At 43.0% G+C, this 26,744-nt stretch overlaps 1 protein-coding gene across 1 annotated transcript; it reads right to left on the bottom strand.

The window, feature by feature from the left end:
* Positions 1-1,547: 1,547 nt before the first annotated feature.
* Positions 1,548-16,836, bottom strand: YWHAQ (tyrosine 3-monooxygenase/tryptophan 5-monooxygenase activation protein theta). Its single transcript, XM_028722515.2, has 6 exons — positions 16,621-16,836; positions 14,903-15,290; positions 4,200-4,323; positions 3,890-4,053; positions 2,999-3,094; positions 1,548-2,606 (listed from the first exon to the last, which is right to left on the bottom strand). The coding sequence occupies exons 2-6, from the start codon at positions 15,194-15,196 to the stop codon at positions 2,547-2,549; spliced, it is 738 nt and encodes a 245-aa protein (XP_028578348.1). The 5' UTR covers positions 15,197-15,290; positions 16,621-16,836; the 3' UTR covers positions 1,548-2,546.
* Between the last annotated feature and the right edge of the window lie 9,908 nt (positions 16,837-26,744).

Here is a 26,744-nt window from a genome sequence, read left to right as displayed (position 1 = left end):
AAGTGTGACTGGCCCAAGGTCACCCAGCAGCTGCATGTGGAGGAGCGGAGACGCGAACCCGGTTCCCCAGATTACAAGTCTATCGCTCTTAACCACTACACCACACTGGCTCTGCCACACTGTAGCAACCCTACAAATGTAATACCTTAACATGGGAACTCCGCTTGTGATTAATCTGCCATTAATCTGCAGAGGGCCTTCTCAGTAGTGGCACCCTCCCTGTGAAACAGCCTTCAGGCGTTGAGATAAAGAACTACATAACTTTTAGAAAACATCTGACGGCACCCTGCATTGGGAAGTTTTAATGTCTGATGTTTTACCATGTTTTTATATATGCTGTAGGCCACCCAGAGTGGCTGGGGAAACCTAGCCAGATAGGCAGGGTATAAAGAATAAAATAATAATTATTATTTGTAGCCTGCCTACCAAAGCAAAATTGCTCAACTGGAAGCCCAAGTGAAGCAACTAGACACAATACAGTATGGGAAAGAAAGGGAATGTTGCAAGTATTCCTTTTCTGAAAATACTTGTCTTTAGAATACTGGCACCTGACTGAGATGACAAAGGGTGTTAAAGAACATAGGTAACAAAAGCTGAAGAGAGTTGCAGTGAGGTTTTGGTCCCAAAACAAACAATATACAGGACACAGGATATTTGCCTGTGCAAGTATTGCATGCATGTAGAACCTTTCACAACCTGATCCCACATTAACATGGAGAGCACCACTTCTTACCTTGCTCACAAAAGAGCAGGCATAGAAAACCAGGGTATTTTCCTTCAACAGAATAAGCTTCCCCCCAGTCCTCCCATTTTACCTTTGAAAGGCAGAAGGAATACATATTTGTAGCTTTAGCTTTGGGCTCACCCAGCTATTTGGTTCAATGCAGTTTTGTTCTTACAGGTTTAAATTATATATGTTCACCACCTTGAGTGTATTTGCAAGGTGGCCAATTAGCAGTCAATAAAATTGAGTGCCTAGCAACAAGAAGATCCAATCAGCTGCACAGCCAGCATGGCAAAACTATGTGGTCAATGGTCCAGCACACCAAATGCAAGTGCATGCGGAACGGTTTTGGGATAAGCATTTTCCCCATGACCTGAGTTCTGCCTGTTTTACACCACGGTATGTTTGTCTGTTAAAAGCTACTTTTAGAAATGCTTCCATTTATGGTCCAGGTGATTGGTCTGATGCTGGAGCATTCCTAAAGCTTATTAAATGTGGCTCTAGGTAGGAAGCCCCTGTTAAAGCAGGTGGTATTTTCAGAATGCTTCAATTTACCATATGAATACCTATTGTAACAGTAGAATTGCAATGCACTATATATATGTAAGAGAATGCATGCTGTATGTTAAAAACTTTAGTGAATGCAGAACATCTCACTTCATGCCATGCATCAGAAGTGCGCACACACACACACACACACACACACACACACACAATGCAAGCATTACAGGTTTGAAAACTGTTCAGTTACAGCATAGTAAAACAGTTTAGATAGGATTTATTCCTAGACGAAGCTGCATGCAAATGTTACAAAGCGCAACAGTTTAGTGGTTTATAAAATGTAATTTTATTTAATGTTATTTTGTTACATAGGGCATTAACATTTTCACAAGGCTTTTTTGGGACTACAATCAATGATTAGCAACACACAATAGTGGTCCATCTATCTAAGGAACAATCACTGGACGAACTTGACACCTTCATACATGTGCACAAATCTGCATGGAAAAGTTTTATACTCGGACATATGACCTCTTCCCCCCACCCCCATTCCAGTGTTAAGAAATGACATGCAATTTAGTCTGCCAAAAAGGCACTCCCTGTATTCTGGCAGTAACATGCTGCTTCTAGTACATAATCAAGTGAATACCAGAACTACAAAGGCAGGAGTGTAAGTGAAATTTTATTGGGAGGGGATAGCAGTTGAACAGCAGCAACTGAAGAGTAAGAAGAATCCCTGTATTTAAAACACTCAGTAGCTCCTGCTGTACACACATATAGGAAGCCACTCTGACATGCTTCCCATTTGGCCCAAGACACCCCAGATCCTACAGAAACGAATACACAGTAGCACGGGAAAGTCAAATCACCAAGAAACCCCTGCAGAATAAAAAGGGAATGTGGAGAATTGAACTGTGTTGAACACTCTTTAGTTGCATTAACTACATTTTCATTTCATCACTGTAATACAAAAAAACCAAAAAAAAAACCACCACAGTTGCTTGCAGGAACTGGTTCAGATTTCTTTTTAAATACCAGAAACTTTAGTCCGCTACATAAGTGTTTGGAAGTTACTTATGTTTATATGGAAATTAAGCCAGTATTAATACTTTTCTACAGCAGTAAACGCACACCAGGAAGGCCAGGACAAAACACAAATCAAGGAATGGAGTTTTCCCAAAGCTGCAGTGTGAAAAGACTATAAATTGATTTCCATACACATGGATGGCTTCTCTTTGCTATAGGAAATCCAAGTGGAGCTATAAGGAATGAGACGTGTAAAAAGGTTTCTTGAGAAGGGGAATGACACTCCATATGCAGTTTAGTTTTCTGCACCTTCTGCAGCATCACATTCTTCTCCTGCGCTGTCTGATGTCCATAACTGGAAAGAAGAACAGCCATAATCAGGTATGGTTCACTTGCAACACCATTCTCAATAGCAGCCTGGCACAAAAGTATAATCAGTGACCTGCCTCATCTGGTAAACTACATGAAAAGCAGTAGTTTTACTTGCACCTTATTATATTTCTAAATATATCTGTTAAGTCTATCAAGCCTAGATGTACAATCTCCAATTTAGTAATGAGCAATATTTTTAGAAGCAAGCAGTATTATCAGAAGTGAGATATTCTCAGTTTTACATCCATCACAACCCCAGCTCACAACTCCCTTTTAATAAATGCAGCAGGAGTAGTACTCCAAAAACCTAGCTGACACTATTTGGGAACCCAAAGTCTAAGCACAATGACTGTAGAAAGACCAGGCACATCTTACTGTGAGGTTGTCTCTAAGCAACTGCATGATGAGAGTGCTGTCTTTGTACGAGTCTTCATTCAGCGTATCAAGTTCTGCAATGGCTTCATCAAAAGCCTAGGAAAGACATTCAGATTATTCTTACGCTTTAGGCAAAAGAACCCCCCCCCCCCAAAAAAAGTAGGTATGCTTTAAAAACAAGCCATCAGATAAGGTATTCCTTCAGAAGTTTAGGCTGTTTCTTTTTTACATAAACTGCTTTGATATAGGATAAACAAGATTTGATTATCAGCATAGTCATTGTACAAAGCCTATTCTGGAAGACATTTCAGAAGCAAGAGAAGTTAGTACTCAGTGAACATTTCCTGCTACAAGTTTAGGTTTTCTGTGGGCTGGTATTTAACTTGGGGTTATACATCTGTGGTTGTGTTCAAACATTCAACTCTTCAGAGGAGTATACATGGATGTAGGCTTTCCTTTGGAGAACAATAATGCAATATGGGGGAATATTGTAATGATGCCACTTTTGATCAAACCTAAATTATGTTCACTCAGCTCATGTTCTACTGTGACTAAAGGTGCTTATTTCCCAAAGTGGGCCTAGAAATGAAACCCTTCTAAGAAAATAACATTAGCCTCTCAAAACAAAAATGTTTTAAGACCAGCCATCAATGGTGTGCCTGTTCATAGCCTTCACTGTTAAAATTATTCTGCATGCTCTATCAGGTGACAGAATGCCACAAGGAGGAAGTAGAAGCAAGATCATACTAGCAGTCCCCTGAATGAAGAATAGGTAAAGTGAACACACCCATATATACAACTTCAGTATCCAAGAAGATAAGCAAATGTGGTTAAGGAGTCCTGCTCCCTTATTCAAACTAACTTTCCCACTCACGCCCAAAGTCAACTTACTGTCTTTGCCAATGTGCAAGCCAGCTCTGGGTTGTTGAGGATCTCATAGTAAAATACGGAAAAGTTAAGCGCTAAGCCTAAACGAATTGGATGTGTGGGTTGCATCTCTTTCTTGCTGATGTCAAATGCCTCCTGATAAGCCGCCTGTGAATTTTCTATTGTTTCTGTTAAGAAAAAGCAAGGCAAAAGGGATTATGAGACAAACTAGCAGGTTCTTAACATTATCTTCACACACAACATGTAACTATTATTTATAAGACTAGATATACCTTTACTGTAAAGCAGAGGCTTAAATTAATATGGTACTCACGTTTTCTGTCATCTCCGCTGGCAACCTCCGCCAGGTATCGAAAGTAGTCTCCCTTCATCTTCAGATAGAACACCTTGCTCTCTGGGTTAGTTGCATTAGCTATTAAGTACTTGTCCAGCAACTCCTAACGAAAGAGGAGGGGGGAGAATTTCAAGTAATTTCAATAGTAAGGCCATAAATACTACCACAGATGTGTGTTCAGACACAATGTGAATGATTGCTAAAATGCCATTTTTATATATTATGCACTAAGTAGATAAAGACCCTGTAGCAAGAGAAATGGTGTTTCAATTTAAGAAGTGGCACTGTTTGTCCCCTGAGACTGTCTTTCAAGATGGGAAACACAAATGAAGGATTGAAGTGTTGTAACCAAAATTAGATTTACTTTTTGGAGTAAAAACTGAGTCAGGTATGAAGCAAACCTTTAGGAATTGTGGTCACATGCCCAATACCCCATTCTTTCACTATGAGATACATCACTTTCTGACATAAGAGGCTGCTTACCAAAGAAAAATTCATAATCAACAGCTCGCAAGAAAAACAGGTTTTACAAATAAAGTATAGGGAGTGTGATTTTTTTGGGGGGCCATAGTACTATTCCTAGTTATTTCTACACTGTTTCCACTTTTGATTAATTCCTTCTCAAAATAAATACCCAAGTATTGCATTAAAAATTGAAGCAATAGCTTTTTAAAGCACACTAAGTGCTGCACTGAATATAAAAGCTACACCCATCACCTTTGCAGCAAACCACTGCCAACAACACAGCCACAGTTCATTTGATTGTCTTATACCTGTGACAGTTGCCCAAAGTAATGATTCCATCCAGACACTCCACGATTACTTTTTAAGTATTTAGCAGCTTCAGCCAATCATCTTACTGCATAAGCCATTCAATATAGTTCAAATAGTTCAATGCTCAAACGTTTATTTTTCAAATAGAAATTATTGCCTTATGTGCCATGCTAAAAAAATTGTGCTGATTTAGTCACAGATCTGTTTAATGAAGGTTTTTTGAATTGGAATGTACAGATTCAATTAACTATTTTTTTGCCAGCAATATGCATTTAAAGTATAGCTGAAGCATAAACTTTAGCTAAAGCCACCCCTACATAAAGGACCACTATGATACATCACAGTCACTCTCTCCCCGCTCGCCCCTTCCCACTAAGCTTTCTATTTCCTCACAGTGGAGAATAATCTAATTCAGCTGTTTTAGTAGATTTAAAGTCACTTCTGCTTTTGAGTAGTAAATAGTAAGTTGATGTCTGAAGCCCTGACAAGTCACCCACAGTCCAACTGTATGCACACCATATCCAATTATGAGAAAGAATAGCCAATTGGAACCTTTGGCTATTAGCCTTGTATGTCTACAAGAGAAAGTCTTAAACAGTCATGCTAGAGTTCTGGTTAACATCCTCCGCAGATACTAAAGTTTGTGAACCTTCTTTGGTATCAGACTTCTGTCACTGGACAGCCAATTTTTAGACTAATCAACATGCTGGGTAACGAAGCAGCATGGTCAGAACTAGACACACCTAGGCAAGTTAAAAGAACTTGAGGCAGAGACATATTTTGAAACTAACTTGAAAGTTATATTTTTACCAGCCAGAAGTGTGACCAGCAAAATAGTCCTAGAGTCTAGAGACTTGAAATAGAAGACCTATTTTCCCTACAGGACACCAATGTCAAACATTTGCTAGCAACATGGTATTTTCATACCATGCTTAATTTGCCACTAGGGGAGAAATTCAGTGTTGCACTCTTCTGATCAGCACAAGCATTTCAGCTTACCAGATGAACAATCCTTGCTTCTCTTGCCCCCACATGCTGTTCTAGGTGTGCTCCTGACACACACAGAGTTAGTTTCAGGGATGCACAGGGGAGGAGAGCAGAAATCCTTGTATTGGGCTGACAGGACTCATTATTAAATGACTCACACCCTATGTACAAAATGTTTTGATTTTGAATATGTATCAAAGCTTTCAAGGAATCGAACAAAAGCAGGGAATAAACTTTCCCCTCTTAAATGGAATTGCTCTAAAATGTCATTAAGTTCCACTGTTAACTGCCAAGAGACTATTATCATGCTACAGCAGAGGGAGAATGGAAGCAGACACTGTTATCAGCTCTGTTGAGACTAGTAACTTTTAGCTCCTCCCCTCCATGAACAGCTTCCATTCCAGCTGGAAGAACAAAGAACTAGGGGGCTTGAGTTTGCTTTCCACCCTCCCGTCTCTTCATTTTGTCTCATGCCTTTTAGAAAGTAAGCCTAAGAACAGGTAATGTCTTTGGACTCTTTAAGCTGCTCTGAGTTTCTGAAGAGCTGCACAAAGATGTTTTAAACTTCAGAAAGTAGAGAGCAATTTTATTTCTCAATACAGTCATCTTTCCCTTTGATGTTTAGATTAAAGTTTTGAAAATATTGTTTGCATTCAATGCCTGCTTTTCTATGAAAATATATTGTACCAGTATCATTAAATGCAATCTACTGTTAATAAATCTTCTGTTCTACAGTTCATATATTTATTAGAATTAAAGACATACCATATCTTTCTTTCAGAATGTATTCTTTACTACTTTATCTGAATGGTTTGACTAAAGCACACAGCAAGATGTTGTCTGGTAATAATATAGCATAAACCATTTGTTCAGGCAAAAGAGGAAGGAGTCACTCTCAGTATAGCCTACAGACTACCATTTTAGCCCAGCTGTACCAACATGGATGGGGCTTTTTGCAAAGAGGTTAGACCTAAGTTCTACATGCAGAGCTACTATAATTGTTATTTTAGCAATTATAACTTATAGTCAAATTTATGCACTTGCAAAATGACTAATAGTGCCATTCTGCTAAAGACTGTGCTCCGTGGTTATCACCCCAAGTCACCTAATGAAATGCAGGTGGTTTTTCAACTCATTTTGTTTTTAAATGACGAAGATGCCATTTAATATTGTATATCCTGTAATAACACATTTCATAGGAGCAAAGGAAATTGCATTATACCAAGTCAGATCATTGGGTCCATCTAGCTCAGCATTGTCTAAACTGACTGGCAGCCACCGTTCAGGATTTCAGGCAGAAGTCTTTCCCAACATGGAGATGCCAAGAATTGAACCTGGGGCTTACTGCATACACAGCAGACACTCTGCCACTGAGCTATTGCCATTCTCTTTAAAAAAGAATTCTGGGAAATGTAATTTACACTCCCTCACAGAGCTAAGAGCATAGAACACAGCCTTACACTGAATCAGACCAGGCTCAGTATTGTCTACACTGTCAACAGCTCTCTGGGGTTTCAGACAAGAGTTTGCCCAGCCCTACCTGGAGACAGGTTAAGAGTTCAGACTGGCCTACACTGCCTAGTAGTCTACTCAGCCCTTCAATCTAAAAGGGAAGTGACAACTCAGTCTATACCAATTGTTTGCTCCAGCTTTGGGTGATGGAGGTACATCCACAGAAGATATATGCATAGTTATTCCAATTCCATACTTACCCCTCTGATTTATAATCAATGTCTCGTTGTTGTCTAACCAGATTAAACATCTAACACTTTTGTGCGGAAAGTGTGGGTTAATCAAACATACATGACACAGACAGGTAACAAGGACTCAATGTCAGCAGGAGATGGTAAAGACAGCTAGTAGCCAAATGTTAACCTCAAGTACAGTAAGCCTATAGTAGCAATTAATAGCTAGGGTCAACTCTTTTCTGCATGTAAAATCAACTACAGTGGTGCCTCGCAAGACGAAATTAATTCGTTCCACAAGTCTCTTCATCTTGCGAGTTTTTCGTCTTGCGATGCACGGTTTCCCATAGGAATGCATTGAAAATCAATTAATGCGTTCCTAGGGAAACCGCCTTCAGACCAGGTCCGGGGCTTTTAAATTGCCCCGGAACAGCGGAGAAGTCCCCCGCTGTCCCGGGGCTTTTTAAAATGCTGGCGGGCGAAAGCAGAGGCTTCGCTCCCGCCCGCCAGCATTTTAAGATCGCCCCGACAGCGGAGAAGTCCCCCGCTGTCCCGGGGCTTTTTAAAATGCTGGCGGGCGACAGCGGAGGCTTCGCTCCCGCCCGCCAGCATTTTAAGATCGCCCCGACAGCGGAGAAGTCCCCCGCTGTCCCGGGGCTTTTTAAAATGCTGGCGGGCGACAGCGGAGGCGCTTCCCCGCTGTCCCGGAGATTTCCCTATGGGCTTTCGTCTTGCGAAGCAAGCCCATAGGGAACTTCGTCTTGCGAAGCGCCTCCAAAACGGAAAACCCTTTCGTCTAGCGGGTTTTCCGTCTTGCGAGGCGTTCGTCTTGCGGGGTACCACTGTAGTCAATTTTATGGACTATGGTTTATTGTAATATACTTCCTGATCTAATCTACTCCTCACTTTCTCTTTGAATCCTCAACAAGTAGCAAAGTTTATTTCAGCTGAAGCATATGGCAACTCAAGAATGGGCCTTTTCTACAGTGGCTCTCTGTTGCAAAAATGTTTCTCTATAAGCATACCTTTTCGGTTGATTAACATTCTATGGCCTTTTAAATGTCCTTGTTGGGGGGCGTGCTATTGGTTTGTTTTTATTATGTCTTTTGTGCTTTCGTTTTGTATTTTTATGTTGTGAACCGCCCTGTGATCTGATAAATGGTGTACAAATTTAATAATAAAAATAAAATACTAATACTGTAATGTGAGCGGTGTGCATAGTCAACTCCCTTCTCTATTGTAAGCTAGAATATACTAAATTAGTACCAGCACATATTTAATTGCTCCAAAAACACATGACATGAATCATCCTTGTGAGAAACTCTCAAGCCCCTGATGAATCAGATTGCAAAGATGAATCAGATTGCGAAACTGAACCAACCTCAAACATTTAAGTGCTCCAGCAGTAGAGATACGAAGCTGAATCTCAAATACTCTCACTTGAAAAGAAGTCCATTTCAATGGAACTTGTTTCCAAGCAAATATGCTTAGGAACACACCTAAGGTTTAACTAATCAGGGCCACATGTGCACTCTTAACACAACTTATATTCTGCACTTGGCCAACTGTCTAAGCGAAGAACAAGATCACTTGTTATGATGGCTGATGTGGGATTTATCAAGTAATTTCTACGGCACCTGAAATTTCAGCAATCATAGCTTACACAATCATATCTTAAACATATATTCAGCCATAAGAACTAGAAACTACTTTTGTTTGAAAGAAGTCAAATTCTGCACCTGTTACTGCATTCTGTGGCATTTTTGGCTCACCTGTGGATCTGATGCACACATGTTCCTACTGCCATACTATATATTTCAAAATTGTTAATACGATTATATTTCAATTGAATTTTGAAGTATTCCCCCCCCCCCCAAGCCAATTACTTACTCCTACTGCTACTCCCAACTTGTTGGATACTTGTGACCTCAGCATGTCTACATGCAACCCTATATAATAAATTATTATCATGTTGAAAGATATTGTGAGATATGTTTTAATGCTTCCATTGTATGGTTTCCACTTTGCTATGTTTTCTGGTGTAGCAGTGTTTAAATACATATTTTAAGCGTTTGTTTAATGAACTAATAGGTCCCCACTACAGAAGTCCACAAAAAACACTTTGGAGAGGTTGGAGAAGAAATAATAGTATGTTGCACTTTAATTCAGCTATGAAGAATACTTTTGGCATTCAGAATTGTACTCTGGTTCTTAGCACTAAGCTTCTTGATTTGGAAAGCATTAGGAAGTCAGTGGACTACAACTGGATGGTAAGTAAAAAAAAAGTACTGAAGTATGTTACAATCCTGCATTCAGTCTCAGTGGTAATCTATCCAGTGGTTGACAGTCTTCTCTGTTACCAGGGAGTGATTTGTGCCTTCTACTAACGCATGTAAATTGATCATTTCTTAATTACTAAACTGCAACACCAAGCTCTAACTAGGACACTAATACAGTTGTGTTTTTTTAAAAAAATGGAGATAGCCAACCTATCAATAACGGCAATGGTCTTAAAAGGCACATGCAGTGTTCTACTCATGCACCAAGGCTTAAACCTCCAAATAGCTGTTGAAGGTCATGAGACAAAACTAATTTTATTTAGTAAAATCAGCAAGGCATTCTCTCCCTTTTCCACCTATCACAAAATGGTTAGCATAAGGCTGTTTAAATCTGTCATAGCATTTCAGTTCATTACAATACTAGCGTACATCAAAATTCCTTTCCTAATCAGTACCTCTGTGCGCACACTGCATAGATTTATTTCTAAGCTATTTTTAACCGAGTCCAACAATACATTAGTAGCAATGGCCCAATACTGATCCCTCGTTTTAAGCTGTTTCTACCTGCTATACTTGTGTGTTTTATTATATTAAACTATATTTCTGCATACATATATTTCTGTTGCGTATCACCTAGAGAATTCATGTTATGAGGAGATGAACATACACAAATATTAAATTGGTTTATTCAGTAATCATTTATTCTGTCATTTTATGTTGTTGTATGACATCATAAGGACTGCTACAACAGTGAAAAGGTGAGATATTGAAGGTTTCTTCATGAAGTAACCATATTAAAAATTAAAAAGCATTGGTATATTTAAGCCCTCACTGATTCTCAGAAACACAATTTATCAGTGTTCAGTTTTAACCAACAGGCCTGGGAACATCCTTTTATTCCATAAACATCCTAATTCAATTAAAATAACTGTTACTACATTAGTCTCTGACATCTGAAAATGGTACATAGATACTAGGCATTCCTGCTTGTTGAATGCATTGCGGAACCTGGCTTAAAAAGCTTATGATATTCAAGTACAGTGGTACCTCCAGTTATGAACTAAATTCATTCTGGAGGTCTGTTCTTAACCTGAAACTTTTCTTAACATGAGGCACACTTTCACTGATGGGGCCTCCCACTGCCGCACGACTTCCGCTTGCATCACAGGGCGAAGTTCGCAACAAGGAGCATCTACTTCTGGGTTAATGGAGCTTGTTACCCGAAGCGTTCATAAGGAGGCCCGTACATAACTAGAAGTTCTACTGTACCCAGATTTTATGTAAAAAAAAAAAAAAAGATAGAAGAATCCAAGCCATTCACAAGTGCTGCTACCCTTTTTAGCATTGCTCATTTGAATGGAAACTGACAGCATTTTGTTCTGCAAAATATATGAACTCATTTCTCCCACCAGTAAGACTTTGTTTGGAATCTCTGGTTTTCTGGTAGAATGTCAAAATGTTTTGCTATTGACATTTCAGCACAGAACTTAGAAGACTAGCAAAACTAGAAATGATCAACAAAATGTGATTGTTAAATATGAAATATAAAGCAGAACATTTTAAGCTGCACAGATTTCACCTATGGGCATGCTCCATTCCCTCAAAATAATCACTTTAAAGTGCCCAACCTTGGTTAGAATGAATTCCCTTAGTTACCAAGACATAGTATCTTCTTAACTTTGTAAAATCCACCTAGTTAAAATATGAAGCAGCTGTCTGCTTTCCTTTTCCTGTCTACTCTTTAACAGACCATTTCTACTTACCTGCCTAAATTCCACAGTACATGCCCAACTGAGGACTGCAGTCTGCAGCTACTAGTCATGAAAAGGGGGCATATACACAGCTCACTGCTGCAAATGGAGTACTTTCCTATCATCATGCTTGGAAAAATGTTTTAAGATAGTTTGCCGCAAGCAGCCTTATCTAAAAGCTCAGAGAGAAAAAGTGCACGTGAGCAGAAGACTCCCAGGAAAGATGTCCTTGCACTAAACTTTAGTTTTCAGAACATGAACATCGTTTTTGGGGCAGGGGCAAAGAACCTTTTTTTCAGCAAAAGGGTCACATTTCCTCATGGGGAAGCTTCTAAGGACCACATGTCAGGGGTGGGTGGGGCCACTTTGTACAGTAAGCTACACACCAGTCAGTTAAAAGTTTTAGACAGACACACACCTCTCCCCAGCCTTCATCAAGACAAGCAAGACATTATTAATTCAATGACACACTCCAGCCAAAGAAAAGTACTCAAGGAAGAGACAGGGAAAGAGTGATGAGTGTGGCCTGGACCAAGGGGTGGGGGCTCCCACGGTCAAATCTGAGTCCTGGAGTACCACATTCAGGCCTGGGGCCTTAAGTTCCCCACCACCTCATGGTGCTCAAAGGACCAACTAATCATGTCCAGTAACGTCGGAAAATGCAACTGTGCCTACAAACACCTGCGTAATTAGTTTTAACACAGCATTTAATGGGCATGAGTCACCTCAACTGCTGAAAGTATGTTCAGTTTCTCACTAGGGAAAGTCCTTTACTTCCACTATGCTGATTGGACAATGTCTTAGCAAGCCTTCTATGTACCGCCAGGTAAACATATATACATTTTTATGAATCTAGCATCAACTATACATATTGTTGGCAAACTGAAGGCAGTATTAAACTAGTTTTTGAAGGTCCCTAAACATGACTAAGCATTTAATGAACTGTTAAAGGTAAAGGGTCCAGTCAAGGACAACTCTGGGGTTGCGGCGCTCATCTTGCTTTACTGGCCAAGGGAGCCGGCATGCAACTTCCGGGTCATGTGACCAGCATGACTAAGCTGCTTCTGGCAAAACCAGAGCAGCGCACAGAAACGCCGTTTACCTTCCCACCAGAGCGGTACCTATTTATCTACTTGCACTTTGATGTGCTTTCAAACTGCTAGGTTGGCAGGAGCAGGGACCAAGCAACGAGAGCTCACCCCATTGCAGGGATTCGAACCGCCGACCTTCCGATCAGCAAGTGCTATTGACACACAATCTGTTCCATTATAATCAGTTTCACTCTTCAGTTCTAAGATGTGTAACAAATGACTGTGTACTGATTTTTCTTGTGTTTTCCAAGTATCAACCAATTTGTCAAAATTTATTTGTTACATATCATTAGTTTACACAGCTTTCCAACAGTTCACTGCTCAAGAGAAGTTTAGAGTAGAGCTAGACCTTGGGCCAACAAAATTTAGAATACTTCTTGCACTACTACATATTTAGGAAAATATTGATAATTCAAGTATACAATTTATATGGAATAGGATGCGCAGGGTTCAAAAGGAAACACCAATATAACTGTCTACATTTGTAGCAAAAGAAATGTGTTCAAAATAACCAAAAATAGTGCGGTGGGGGTTTTTTTGAAAGATTAGAATCATTCATTGTCACTTTACCCAACCCCAAATAGCCATATATTCGACCAGAAAGTTCAAGCTTGAAATCAAAAGGCATTTCTGTACTGCTGGTATGCAATAGAGATGACTAAGGACAGTGGCTAGGATCCAAAGAGCTACTTTAGACACACCCAAGAGCTTGGACTTGCCTAATAAGATTTTTTTTACTTTTCATTGAACAGACCCTCATTTTAAAAGTCCCCATAACTTCAAAAGTGCTTTGCTGCATAGTATACAATGCTGTCTTTTATTTTACAGACTCAAAAAGCCCCCCTTTGGTGAAAGGAATTAAATGTCAGAAGCAAACATGTACAATGTTTCCTACAAAATAAATATGCACTAGGAGTTGAGGTGGTGCCCTAAGGATCAGAGAAACACTTTTTTGCAGACAGAAACAAAGTACCAGAGGACATTTGTTCTTCACTGGTTGCCAACCTCCTTAACCCAATCCAAATCAAAATTTAGGTGGCATAAAGTAAATGGAGAAAAGCTTCAAACGAATTCTAATTATCCTAGCCTACCTGCAGAAACAGATATAAAAATTACTTTAAATAAATGTATCAAATGACTGCAGATTTGTAACAACAAAAATATGAATTTAGAGAAAGCAAGGATTACTACTACAGTTATCAGCAACACAGAAGACTCTGGTGGGTCAATTAAAAACCGTACTCTAGCTTTGGCATGTCAATTTACCATGATTTATTAAAAACAAAATAGCTACTTAAAGAATCCAAGACCAAATACGAATGCCTAAAGAGTATTGCCTGTTGCTTTGGACATATTTATGAAACAGACAACCTGTGTTTTCTTCTTCATAACCTTGTGCTAGCTCTCCATCACTTGCAGTAGGTAATATGAAACTACTGCCAGAACCCATAGAAGAAACAGGCAAGAGCAATGCAAGTGAAACTATTAGAAGCAGAGATTAATTCCAACTATGTTCCATGAATATCCTCCAGTGTTTCCCAACCTTGTGCCTCCAGCTGTTTTTGGCCTACAATTCCCATCATCCCTTGCCACTGGTCTTGCTAGTCAGGGATGATGGGAGTTGTAGGCCAAAAACATCTGGAGGCACAAGGTTGGGAAACACAATGAATTTAGGATTTAGCATATAGAACTTAGGATTTAGCATATACTAGCTTCTATATTTCAATGAACAAAGCAATAGATATAACCCCAGGGGAACCTATATGTAGCTTTTTCAGCCTATTTAGTTCATCAAATACAGACTTTTTAATACAAGGCATTATGAGAGTGCATTGCTACTGATTAAACAGCTTTTACAGTTCAATCCCCATTCTCACATTTTCCAAGTAACTGTCAGTGGAAACCCACTTTTGCAGTAAATTCACTTTAGTCAACATTTGTTTACGTACATTCACTGTTCCTGGCAAGGTATGGCAAAATATTATATTTAAATTCAACATCTTACATTTTAAATCTACATCTCACAAAATGCAATTCATCCCACTCCTAGGCCTCAGGCTTCAACTCAGTAAGCCAGCTATAAATAAAAAGGTGAAGTATGCTTAACAAACTCACCAGAACTGTAGTGCAGATGGACTTTAGTTCAGACTCCACTTTCTCTCGGTAGTCCTTGACAAGCTGCATCTTCTTGTCATTTCCGTCAGTTTTCTGCTCAATGCTAGAGATCACTCGCCAAGCAGAGCGTCTTCCCCCAACCACATTCTTGTATGCCACAGAGAGAAGATTGCGTTCTTCATTGGATAATTCAGCACCTTGCTCTGTTACTGCCTTCATGCAGGTAGCCATATCATCATAACGCTCCGCCTGCTCAGCCAGCTTGGCTTTCTGAATCATCTCGGTCTTTTCCATGTTGGCCAGCAATGGTATAAGCAGCAAGGCAACTGATTTAGTAGGGGGAAAGGAACAGCAGGGCCTTTCACAAAGTCAGAAGGCACCTCAAAACCTGGAACAGGAAGAGACGAATATTCTGAAACCTGTACAGTACTCCTAAAGAACAGAGTTACCAGCCATACAAAAAGCTCCTATAGATTTAGGAAATCCAAACCACAAGAGACAGAGCAACTTAAACAAAGGCCATTTGAGAAACAGTCAATAAAAGCCTCAATTCAAACCAAGCTGACAAAAAGATGTACCATTCCCAAAACATTTCTGTCAACCAGGGAACACTAACAGGGCCTGTCGAGATAACATAAGTGGAAGAAGCACTCATGTTCAGAACAGGTGATTAGGCCCTCCCCACCTAAGAGATTTCCAGCACCTAGTGGACAGGAGATGCCAGGCCTTTGGAAATGGTGGTCAGGAGTAGTGTGGCATACAGATCCAAGGTGTGTGATGCTGGAGTTGGGCACTAGAGACTGGTTTGTGTTTTTTAAAGACCCAAGACACAAAAAAGATTCCATTTAAGGGAGGGGGGGAGAAAATCCAAACGGGAAAATCCAGTCTAAAATCACCCACCCACAAACCCAATGCAGTGTTTGTAAGAAAGCAGGCTAAGAAGAGGAGAATGGAAGTGGCGCCATAGATGACCTACAACCTGGACTTGCGAATGGCGAGTAAGGGGAGGAAAAAAAGAGCAGAGAGAGAGAGAAAAGGCACAAGGTGCAGGGGGAGAAGAAGAGGGCGAGCAACTCTTCTCAGGAGCAGATCGCTAAGCAATGCCTGGCAGGCGGGACTGGGGTGGGAAGGAAAATGGGAGAGAAGAAAGAGAGTGCAGAGGCGGAGAAGCCCGGGGCGATTCGCTTGGCGTTGGAGGAGGACGATGTGCAAAAAAACAAAAAGGAAGGAGAAAGGAGTGTCGAACCTTTTTTTTGGGGGGGGGGAGATAAAAGGCGGCCGATTTTCCTGGATAATAAAAATGTGCTGGGGTGGGGGAGAAACGAGAGAAGGACTGATTCCCCCCTCCCCCTCAGGCAAAGGGAAAAGGCGGCGGCGGCTCCGCACTGCCTTTGTCCCCGCAGGCGGAGGAGGGAGCGAGTGAGGCGCGGGTGGCAGCCACCCAGCCTCGCCTGCCCTGCCCTCAGCCGCGCTCCCGCCCGTCTCCTTTCCCGCCGTCCCTCAGGAAATGCCGGGGTTGGCTCTGCAGGGCCGGTACGAAATGGCGGAGGCGGCGGCGGAGGGGACGACGACTCCGGGAGCTCCGCGCCGCCTCCACAAAATGGACGACGCGGCAGGGATTAGGCAAGGGAAGGCGCAGCCAGGGAGGGAGGGAGGGAGGGGAGAAGCGGGAAGCGCGCCTCGCCTAGCCGCGAAGGCCGCCGCCGTCGCCCTCTCACCTGGGTCCGCTGAGGCGCTAGGCCGGGCCGGCGGGCGCCTGCTGGGTCGACTGCGCTCGCTCCGCTCCGGGGCTGGATCAAGAAGGTGGGGAGGAGGAGGTGGAGGAGGAGGAGAGGAGGGAGGGGGGGAGAGAGAAAGAGCGAGAGAAAACCGCTCCCGTCTCCAGCCACAGAACCAGCGCTGCTGCTGCTGCTCCCGCCGCTGCTGCTGCTAAAAGGGCGTTGGCACAAAGCGAACCTCTCCCGCTGCTAGGCCCGCGCTCGCCTGCAGCTCAGCCAATCGGCGCGCGCTGCCCGAGCCCGTGCCCCGCCCCTGAGCGCGGCGCGGCCAATCGCCCTCCTGCGCGCCGCCGCGAAGGTGAGCAGAAAAGTCGCGGGCGGCTGGGAGGGAGGGCTCGCAAGTTCGGTTGGCCCGTGCACTGTTGCTTCTGCAGCTGGGGCCACGGGGTTTCCTCCAATTAGGTCCAGGGTGGGCTGACGTCACTGTCGCCATGGCGATGCTGCTACAAGGCCGCCCCACCACCACCTCTCCTCTCCTTCCCTTCCCCGCCCTTTCTCCGCCTGTCCCTTTTCTCTCTCTCACGCGTGTTCTTCTCTCCTTCCCTGGGCAGGGCGAGGCACGAGACGGTGCGGAAGCGAGGCGAAGGCGTCTCGTGCTGCTGCGGAGGGAAAGAGTGGCGGGAAAGGGGAGAGCAAGGCTGCGGGTTTCTGGTCCTGCTGCAATCGCAGGAAAGGAGAATGTCAGGGTATCATGGGCAAAACAAAAAAAATTCCTTCCAGTAGCACCTTAAAGACCAACTAAGTTAGTTCTTGGTATGAGCTTTCGTGTGCATGCACACTTCTTCAGATACCAGGTATCTGAAGAAGTGTGCATGCACACGAAAGCTCATACCAAGAACTAACTTAGTTGGTCTTTAAGGTGCTACTGGAAGGAATTTTTTTTGTTTTGACTATGGCAGACCAACACGGCTACCCATCTGTAAAGGGTATCATGGGGTTTGCAGTGCGGGCCTGTGAGATAAGGGCTGCAGAGGCGCTTCGGTGGTGCAGAGCGGGACGTGCTACTGGTTCCGCCGACCTCCTTTTTCAGCAGCGGTGCTGCCATGCAAACGTCCAGTTGTAAAATAAAAGGATGCTGTTGGAGGAGGAAAGCCCCGTTTAGACCTGCTTGGACATCTGCTGCTCCTTCCTGAGATTGTAGCCTTTTTCAAGATCAGGTTGAAAGTGAAATCGGTTGGGAGGTTCCACACAGCAAGCTGAAGAACTCATGGTCCAGGCCACGTGGCAGGGACTGTCAACCCCAGAGCAAAATTACCCGTGGCGGTTTTTAAAAAATGGGCACTTGGAAGATGCTCCTTCAGAAGCAACCTGTCAGGCAATGCACTTGCACATGAGAAGACCCATGGGTGGAGCATGCATCTTGCATGCAAGTGGTTCCAGGCAAGAAGAGTGCTGTGGGTCAGGCCAATGGCCCAATCTAGTCCAGCATGCTGTTCTCACAGCACCCAACCAGGTGCCTGCGGGGAACTCACAAGCAGGACCTTGAGCGCAAGAGCATTCTCCCCTATGTAAGATTTCCAGCTGCTGGTATTGAGAAGGATCCTGCCTCAAAAAATGGGGCTAGGACATAGCTATCATAGCTAGTAGCCATTGATAGGTATGGTTGGGAGAGACCCTGGAGAGCCATTGCCAGTCATTGTAGACCATGGGTACAGAATATTCCAGCTCACAGACCTAATTAGGCCTGCCAGGCCATTTCAGCCAAGCCACCACACAACATCAGGTGTGGAGCAGGTAAAAGCCTGGCTGAGCCAATGGAGGTCTTTGCAGGAAGCAATAGTTGGCAGAGCCCATAAAGTCCTGTGAAAAGTGCTGGGCAAGATAACACTTTAAATAGGGCTTTTGAGGATCCCTATGGGCAAAAAAAACCCCTTGACATAATTGTGACTTCAGGTGGGTGGCTCCGTCCATCTGTCAAACTTGGCCTCCAAATGCGACCATTTGTAACTGTGCAACTTCTTAAAAAGTCCCAAACTTGATGTAAGCAATTTTTGCCCCATTGATTTCAATGAAGGGGAGTATTTTAAAGTGCTTCCCCCCCAACAATCTCTCACCATGACCACAACAGAGCAGAGGATAATGGTGTAACTCAGCATCCAGTTATAGTACAGTAAGATGACAGGGCACACAGCATCGAACTATATCCCTCTGTGACAAAGCAGCAGAATAGATTCTCAAAGATGCTTGGGTTTATTAAAGCATTTTGGAACTACTGCTGCTTTTGGGGGCAACCAGAGTAAATAAACTTCTTGGCTGCAGTGTAGGTCATTCCTGAATCCAGGGCATTTCTAAATGGGAACTGTTAGCGCTTTCCTTTCCTAAATAGTGCCCCAGTAAATGGTGTGTTTCTTGGGCTGTGTACACACCGTAACTTGAAAGCTCATCAAAAGCACAATCTTTCCCTCAAAGTATTCTGGGCACTGTAGTTTGCCCCCTACAGAGTTACAATTGCCAGCAACACTTAACAAACTACAGTGCCCAGAATTCTTTGAGATGGGGGGAATGTGCTTCAACTGTTCTTTAAAGTTACAGTGTGTACACAGCCTTGGTCTGGGAAACACTCTCAACAGTAAGGAGTTAATACTAGCACTGAACTTAGTATTGTAAAAAAAGGGGAGCAGATTAAGTATATATGGATGGTGTTTTGAAGTTTTTTTGGCCAGCTGTTCATTCACAATCACCAAATGCCCTTGGGAGTCACTGTATTATATATAGATTGCTTAAAATAGAAAATATTAGGCATTTTGCCACATTTCAAAAAGAAACTCTTAACTGCTTAAGTATTTAACTGTTAAACTTTGACAGAGAGGAAGCCTTTTGTACTGAGAAGATTGCTTTATATAGTCCCATGAAGTCCCATGCTAATACAGCTCATAATTGTTTTCCATGGGGAAATATTGGCAGCATGTCAAAATAGTATCCGGATATGAAAATTCAGCAGACTCATGCTAGTGCCAAATAGCCATTAGTACACTTTATAGACAGTGTTGCCCAGCATCTACTAAACTAGCAGAAATAGATGACAGACTAAGTTGGATATTTGTCGGCTGTAGTGCTGTCATTTTAAATATAGTTTCAAATCAATCAGTTGTCAGTTTGTGTGCAGGGTGGAGGGGAGTTTTTACCCATCTTCACTGGTAAAGGTAAAGGGACCCCTGACCATTAGATCCAGTCGTGGCCGACTCTGGGGTTGCGGTGCTCATCTCGCTTTACTGGCCAAGGGAGCTGGCGTACAGCTTCCGGGTCATGTGGTCAGCATGACTAAGCCGCTTCTGGCAAACCAGAGCAGTGCACGGAAACGCCGTTGACCTTCCCGCCAGAGCGGTACCTATTTATCTACTTGCACTTTGATGTGCTTTCGAACTGCTAGGTTGGCAGGAGCAGGGACCGAGCAACAGAAGCTCACCCTGTCGTGGGGATTCGAACCGCCGACCTTCTGATCGGCAAGCCCTAGGCTCTGTGGTTTAGACCACAGCGCCACCCGCGTCCCATCTTCATTGGTAAGTAATGTTAAACTTGCAAATAAGCGTTTATGTGCTTTGATAAGGAGACATGCGCTTTCAACATTCATTTACCTAAAGAAAATACTGGTGCAGAGATGGGAGGGAGAAAGTGTCATTCTGGAAGGAGTAATTTCACAAAGTAGCACATCGTCCAGGAATCACAGTCCCTTGTATGAAGCAGTATGTGGCCAAGGAGGTCTCTCTCGTTTCTTTTTTAAGGTGGGTTTTGCAATAAAACCAAAAAGGATGTGCAGGAATAGCATTGCAGTAGCTCTCTGTTTCATGGCAATTTAGTAGTCATTATGTTGGACTTGGGCCTTATGGATTTAGGGTCAAATCTAACATTAGCAATAAACTCCCTAAGTAGCCCTGGGTAAGTATAATGGGTTGCTATAGCTTGTAAATGATGAATGAGATGACAAAAGTATTGATTCGCTTTAATGCTACAAGTGCATCTTTGCTCTCTGCATTTGATTAATATTGTTACATGCTAATTTAAAAAGGATGAAACATACAGCATTGCATGGAATTGTAATTCAGTATCTCTTGGGAGGTTTCCATTGGGGGTTGAAGGGGAGATAAACTTCTGCTCTCCACAGTCTTGTCAGAGAGTACTTTGTATAGTAGTTTTGATAATAAACACTTGCAGGATTTAACAGGGCCTGCCAGCTGGTACAGTTAGTTTTATAGTGCAATTGGTAGATGTTCTTATGTTTCAAATCCTGGGGAAATTGTTATCTCTAGGCTTTAAAAGCAACAACACAATGATGCTATAGATACTGTTACACTGCACCCCAATCTCTGAGCACTGTGAGATTCCAGGGGTTTGCCTATGGCACCCCCAGAATTGTGGTTGAGGAAGCTTTGAACAAGGTACTTTGTAGTTCAGGCTGCATGCGCCACATACAGTAAAGCACATGGCTTCACCTAAACAATCCTAGGAACTGTAGTATATCCATCTCAGAGTTACAGTTCCCAGCACCCTTAACAACGACAGTGGTATCTTGGGTTACAGACGCTTCAGGTTACAGATGCTACAGACTCCGCTAACCCAGAAATAGTACCTCGGGTTAAGAACTTTGCTTCAGGATGAGAACAGAAATTGCGGCGCCAACGGCAAGCCCCATTAGCTAAAGTGGTGCTTCAGGTTAAGAACAGTTTCAGGTTAAGAACGGACCTCCAGAACGAATTATGTTCTTAACCCAAGGTACCACTGTAAGGTGTTCCGATAGAGCTACATTCCAAATATTATTTAACCAGATTTCAATGGGGATTTCTATACGTTGTTTGTAGTACTGGGCTATTGTTAAATGGAGGCAGATATGTGCTTTAAATGTATGGTCTGTATGCAATGCCATAAAAACGATAATGAAAGGAATGTGGTTTTAATGAATGAATAGCAAAATTAAAGAAGTTTTGAAATGAATGGAATAACAAAACTTTGTTTCCCCCCTCCCTTGCACACCCCTTAGTAGCAGCACAATATGATTACTCTGGCCAGTTCTCCCCCATCCCCACTCTTCCAGTTGATAATATGCAGTAATTCTCAGCACTTGCTGCAGTGTAGTGGATTTTGTTGCCTACAGGCCTAATGCTCATTGTTCTCTTGCTGGTCAGACTTGGAGCTACAGTTCAGCAGCAGCAGACAGTACCAATGAATCTGCCATCGCCATGGGAAGAGGCACTGCTAAGAGTCTCTGGAGAACGGAAACAAGGAACTGAAGTGTGCAAAAATAGCACTCGTCAGACTTCCTGATTTGCCGACCCAAAAGCAGCTATAATTTGTGCAGCAGAGGAAGAAACAGGAAGTGTGCCTGCCAAGAAAGCTAAAGAGTCTCAAGGTGAACGAGCCTTTCAGCTAATTATTGACAGGAGACAAGGCTGTCAATAACAGAGGGCAAACAGGGAATATAGGAAGCTGCTGTAAACCAAGACAGACAGGGACATTCCCAGCCCAGCTTGGAGCTGTTAGGGATTGAAACTGAGACCATCTGTGATGGTGTTTCCACTGAGCCACAGTCCTTCTTCCTCAGACTGGCTTTCAGCACCAAAAAGTAAGGTCCTCTCAAGGAATAGCTTGACACAACCTGCCCAGGTCTTCAGATCTGCTACTGAAGCCCTTCCCCCAATTGCCTTCATGATCAGAAGAAGAAGGCACAAGGGAGAGGGATTTTTCAGTGGCGTTGCCCTGGTTTCCAAACTCTGCAGGAAGGACAGGGTAGAACATTGGGGAGGTGGTGTTGCTTTGTATGTCAGAGGGGGCACTGAATCCAGCAAGCTTAAAAAAAATTGGGTGGACTTCTCCACAGATTCATGGGTGGTGAAACCAGGTCCCAAAAGGAATTGAGTACAGAGGATGCGCTACTGTCCCCCTGATCAATATACTCAGTGAGATCTTGAGGTGAAGAACGAAATCAATGAAGCACCTAAAAGAGGAAATGTCATAGTAATGGGTAACATCCGCTACCTTCAAATAAACTGGCTTCATATGTGTTACAGTCCCAACAAAGAGGTAAAATTTCTTGATATCCTAAATGATTCTGCTTTAGAATAGTTGGTCACAGAAACAACTAGAGGGGTGGTGACCCTGGTCTAAATCTTGAGCTGCACCTAGGATCTGGTGCAAGATGTGTTGTTGAATGAGCTGGGAGTGTAGTGACCATAGAGCTGTTAAATATACATGTAAAAAGGGAAAGTTTCCCCAAATGATGGAACTGGTAAAAAATGAAATTGAAAGCCAAAGTCACGTGGGTTCAAATCACTCCAAAATACTTGGGAGTTGTTTAAAAACACAATTATTAGAAGCTCCACTTGTGTGTATTCTGCAGATCAGAAAGGTACCAACAGGAACAAGAGGGAGAATCTTGTTGACTTTTCAATTCAGGAGGAGCGGATGTCTAAAGACAGCCAAAGGGTTAACAATTACAGTGGTACCTTGGGTTAAGTACTTAATTCGTTCCGGAGGTCTGTTCTTAACCTGAAACTGTTCTTAACCTGAAGCACCACTTTAGCTAATGGGGCTTCCCGCTGCTGCCGCGCCGCCGGAGCACGATTTCTGTTCTCATCCTGAAGCAAAGTTCTTAACCCGAGGTAATATTTCTGGGTTAGCAGAGTCTGTAACCTGAAGCGTATGTAACCTGAAGCATATGTAACCCGAGGTACCACTGTACTACTAGGCATTGCTATGAGTAGTGAAATGCAGAGGTTCCATTGCAAATAGTCTGTTCTTTGGTTGATGGCACAAAATAAAAGATGTGGCTAAGATGGCAACAGCTTTTACTCAGCTGATTTTTTCACATTTAAATATGAGTGTGAGTCCCACTCGCCTCTTTTCAAAGTAGCTTGATAGCAGCAAGACAGAATGAGCTGTGCTCAGTTGACTGAGCATTCATCTCTGAGAGCTATGACAAAATTTCAATCATGAAAAGTCAGCTTGCTTTTAGCTGCAAGGAAAAGATCTGTATATTTTGGAACTATACTCTGTCAAGTAGCAGGGGTTTTTTGGAGTGGGGAAATCAGGCACCATTAAATCAGTCATTTCCCCCTTTTATGTTAGGTTGGTCTTCACAAAGCATGGGTTTTGGCAGAGAACAGAGAATGGAATAATGAAATTATGTACTGTAGTTCACCTGCAAGTCACACTAGGGAGGGATGGAGGCAGAACAAACTCATTGTGAATGTTGCAGGATCTTGCACCTTCTGAGAATGACTACCTATCCAATTACTTGGGAGCAAACTTCAATGTTCTCTATGGCAACTGGAACTCCTAGATTTTTTGACTTGGTCTATGGATCAAAAGTGCCACTAATTATTTGCAGTCCCATGGAGGGGATTCTAAATATACATTGCTTGTGGCCCCTTCCCACCTGTTTGTGAGAACATATTTCATCATGCCCATCTGAGGAGGACATGCTATGGCGAGAGTGCCTGCACCCCAACACCTTCATTGGTTTTAAGTTTCAGACCCATGAGGTGGAACTGGCGCCGCTTTTCCCAATCCATCGCAACTTTCAGTGCGAGAATTGCTGAGGGAGTGGAAAAAACTTTTGTGCTGTTGCTCTTAGGGCCAGACGAAGCACTGTGAAGGAGATGTATACATTCATTTAAAGTTTCTACAACTAGCGCCCATGTAGGGACCCAGTACGGATCAAGACTGTGGCATTAGGTAAAGGAGATTCCTGTTGAGGTACATGTGTTACCCTTAGTGAAGGATAAGGGTTGCTGCTGCCATATTGAATTCCAAGATACTACTTCAAAAGTATTTCCATTTAATAGTGGTGACACATCACAGGGTCATATTGTGTGTTTAAGAACTATTAAAACTTCTGGCTCAACTTAACTTACAGTATTACATATCTAACTATGGCACCATCAGCATAGGTTTGCCACCTGTTCCGATAGGGCTTCCTCTCACTCCTGAGGCCACAGAAATTGAGACAAGTACAGGCACATTCTGCCTGTAATTCCCAAGACACCACTCCCAAATGTCCATGATAATATCTCAACAAAGGAGCTCGCACCCAATTTGGAAATGAGGTGACTGTCCTTGATGTTACAACTCTATCCCTCCCTATTCTATGCTGAGCTAGCACACATACAGGTCTGTCAGAAATCCCAGCAAAAGGAATGTCCAGTACTTTTCCAGGTGTCATTTATGAGCCCGAAACAACTGATGTACACTTTAGAACAAGAAAAGATCTTCCTGGCACCTTAAGGAAGCAAAGCCAGATCTAGTACAAGCTCCTATTGAGATCGATAATGGTTTTTAACATTGATGTGAGTGGCAACAGAATCTTCCCTAGGTTGCCTTTTGACATTTGTCAAAGCATATTTTCACACTTTGATTCAAAGCAACGCTTTGCTCACTTTAATCTAGAAGCGAATCCCACCTTTTCCTCGAAGAGATGTTATAACTTTGCACAGACCTCAGCCCTGACAGCATCTCAGGTTACAAGCACTCCCTTGTTACTCACAGGGCTTCGGATGCCCTTATATGTGCAGCATGCCGGGCTGGTATATTACTTTATCTGTATTCATTCTAATGGGATGATGTAACACAGCTAATGCGTTTCCTACACACTGCAGTCTCCTCTGCCACTATTTCCCACAGAAACAATGATTCACAGTTATTGCAGCTGATTGTGTGGGTTATCTCACAGGCCTTTGTTCTATATTTTATGCAACAAGACAACCTTTATTCCTGCCGAAAGGCTTTTGCCTTTTCCTACTGCCCCGTGATGGTCGATGTGTCACTGAAAGGGCAAACGGTTTAAGGCAGAAATATTTTAAAGCCTAAGAATTTATCAAGGTTGGTGACAGAGGTACCCTTTTGAGGAGCCTGCCCTCTCCTGAGGATGTTCAAGTTTTCACAATGTCATGTTTGCTGCCAGCAGCAGATTTGGGTGACTTCCCCTTCTCTGCAGCACTTTGTGGACACACTTCTGCTGTTAGAATTGGAAGGGACCACGAGGGTCATCTAGTCCAACCCCCTGTCCTGCAGGAATCTTTTTGCCCAACGTAGGGTTCAAACCCATGACCCTGAAAGTAAGTGTCTCATGCCTCTACGGACTGAGCTGTTGCTCAAGAAGTGCAAGAGGTGATGAGAGGTCGAAGCATCTGACACTATAGAGTGGGGGAGGGGCATTTTCACCCCAAGGGCCAGACTCCCTTTTTTTTTGGGGGGGGGGGCGCATGGCAGTGGTGGGCAGGGCCTGAGGGGAAAGTGGGCCAAGCAATGAACATACCGGTACATTTTACCTCAGTCCATCAGGCTAGTTTCTAAACACACTCACACACCTTTCCAGGCATTATCAGGGTTCAAATACACATTTCAGCCAGGGGAGGGAAAACACTTGTGAAGAAGCACTGGTTAGGAGCATGTCCTAAGGTGAGAGAGGGTTTGGCTAGGGCAGGGGTCTGCAACCCGCGGCTCCGGAGCCGCATGTGGCTCTTTTACATCTTTGCCGCGGCTCCGGGGCAGATACTAGTGAGGGGAGGAGGCGCATTGTGCACCCCGACACTCCCCACTGTGGCAGGCGCTGTACTGGCTGTGACGTTGCATGGGGGTGGTGTGTTCGTTAGTCACGCACCGTCCCGACGTCACCTTCCCGCCCGCCTGCTACATTGTAAGGGGCATGTACGCTGGTCACTGCGTTGAAAGGGGAGTGAAGAACACACACACAAAAAGATAACTTGTTAATTTAACGTTTATTTCTATGAGGAGGAGTAATTCTGAGGGGTCAAACAAAGAAATAATAAAAAAGTGACAAAAAAGTTATTTTTATAATGACGAGTTTTGCGGCTCCCAGTTTTGTTTTTCTTCGGAAACGGGTCCAAGTGGCTCTTTTTGTCTTAAAGGTTGCAGACCCCTGGGCTAGGGAGAGTCCTGAGTGCTTGACAGATAGCCTTGGAGGGCTGCATTTGAGGCCTGAGGTCTCCTGGTGTAAGAGACAATAACAGGCAACAAGCAAAGGATTCCAGCAATAGTGGGAGAAAGTCGTTGGAGGAGGTCAGTAGCTGGGAGCTGAGAACATGGTTGAGTAAACAGCAGCAGCTCTTTGG

Source organism: Podarcis muralis, chromosome 3, assembly GCF_964188315.1.
Source record: "Podarcis muralis chromosome 3, rPodMur119.hap1.1, whole genome shotgun sequence".
Taxonomy (NCBI): Eukaryota; Metazoa; Chordata; class Lepidosauria; order Squamata; family Lacertidae; genus Podarcis; species Podarcis muralis.
The sequence above is the reverse complement of the archived record's forward strand: the minus strand, read 5'-3'. Positions and strand labels throughout refer to the sequence as shown.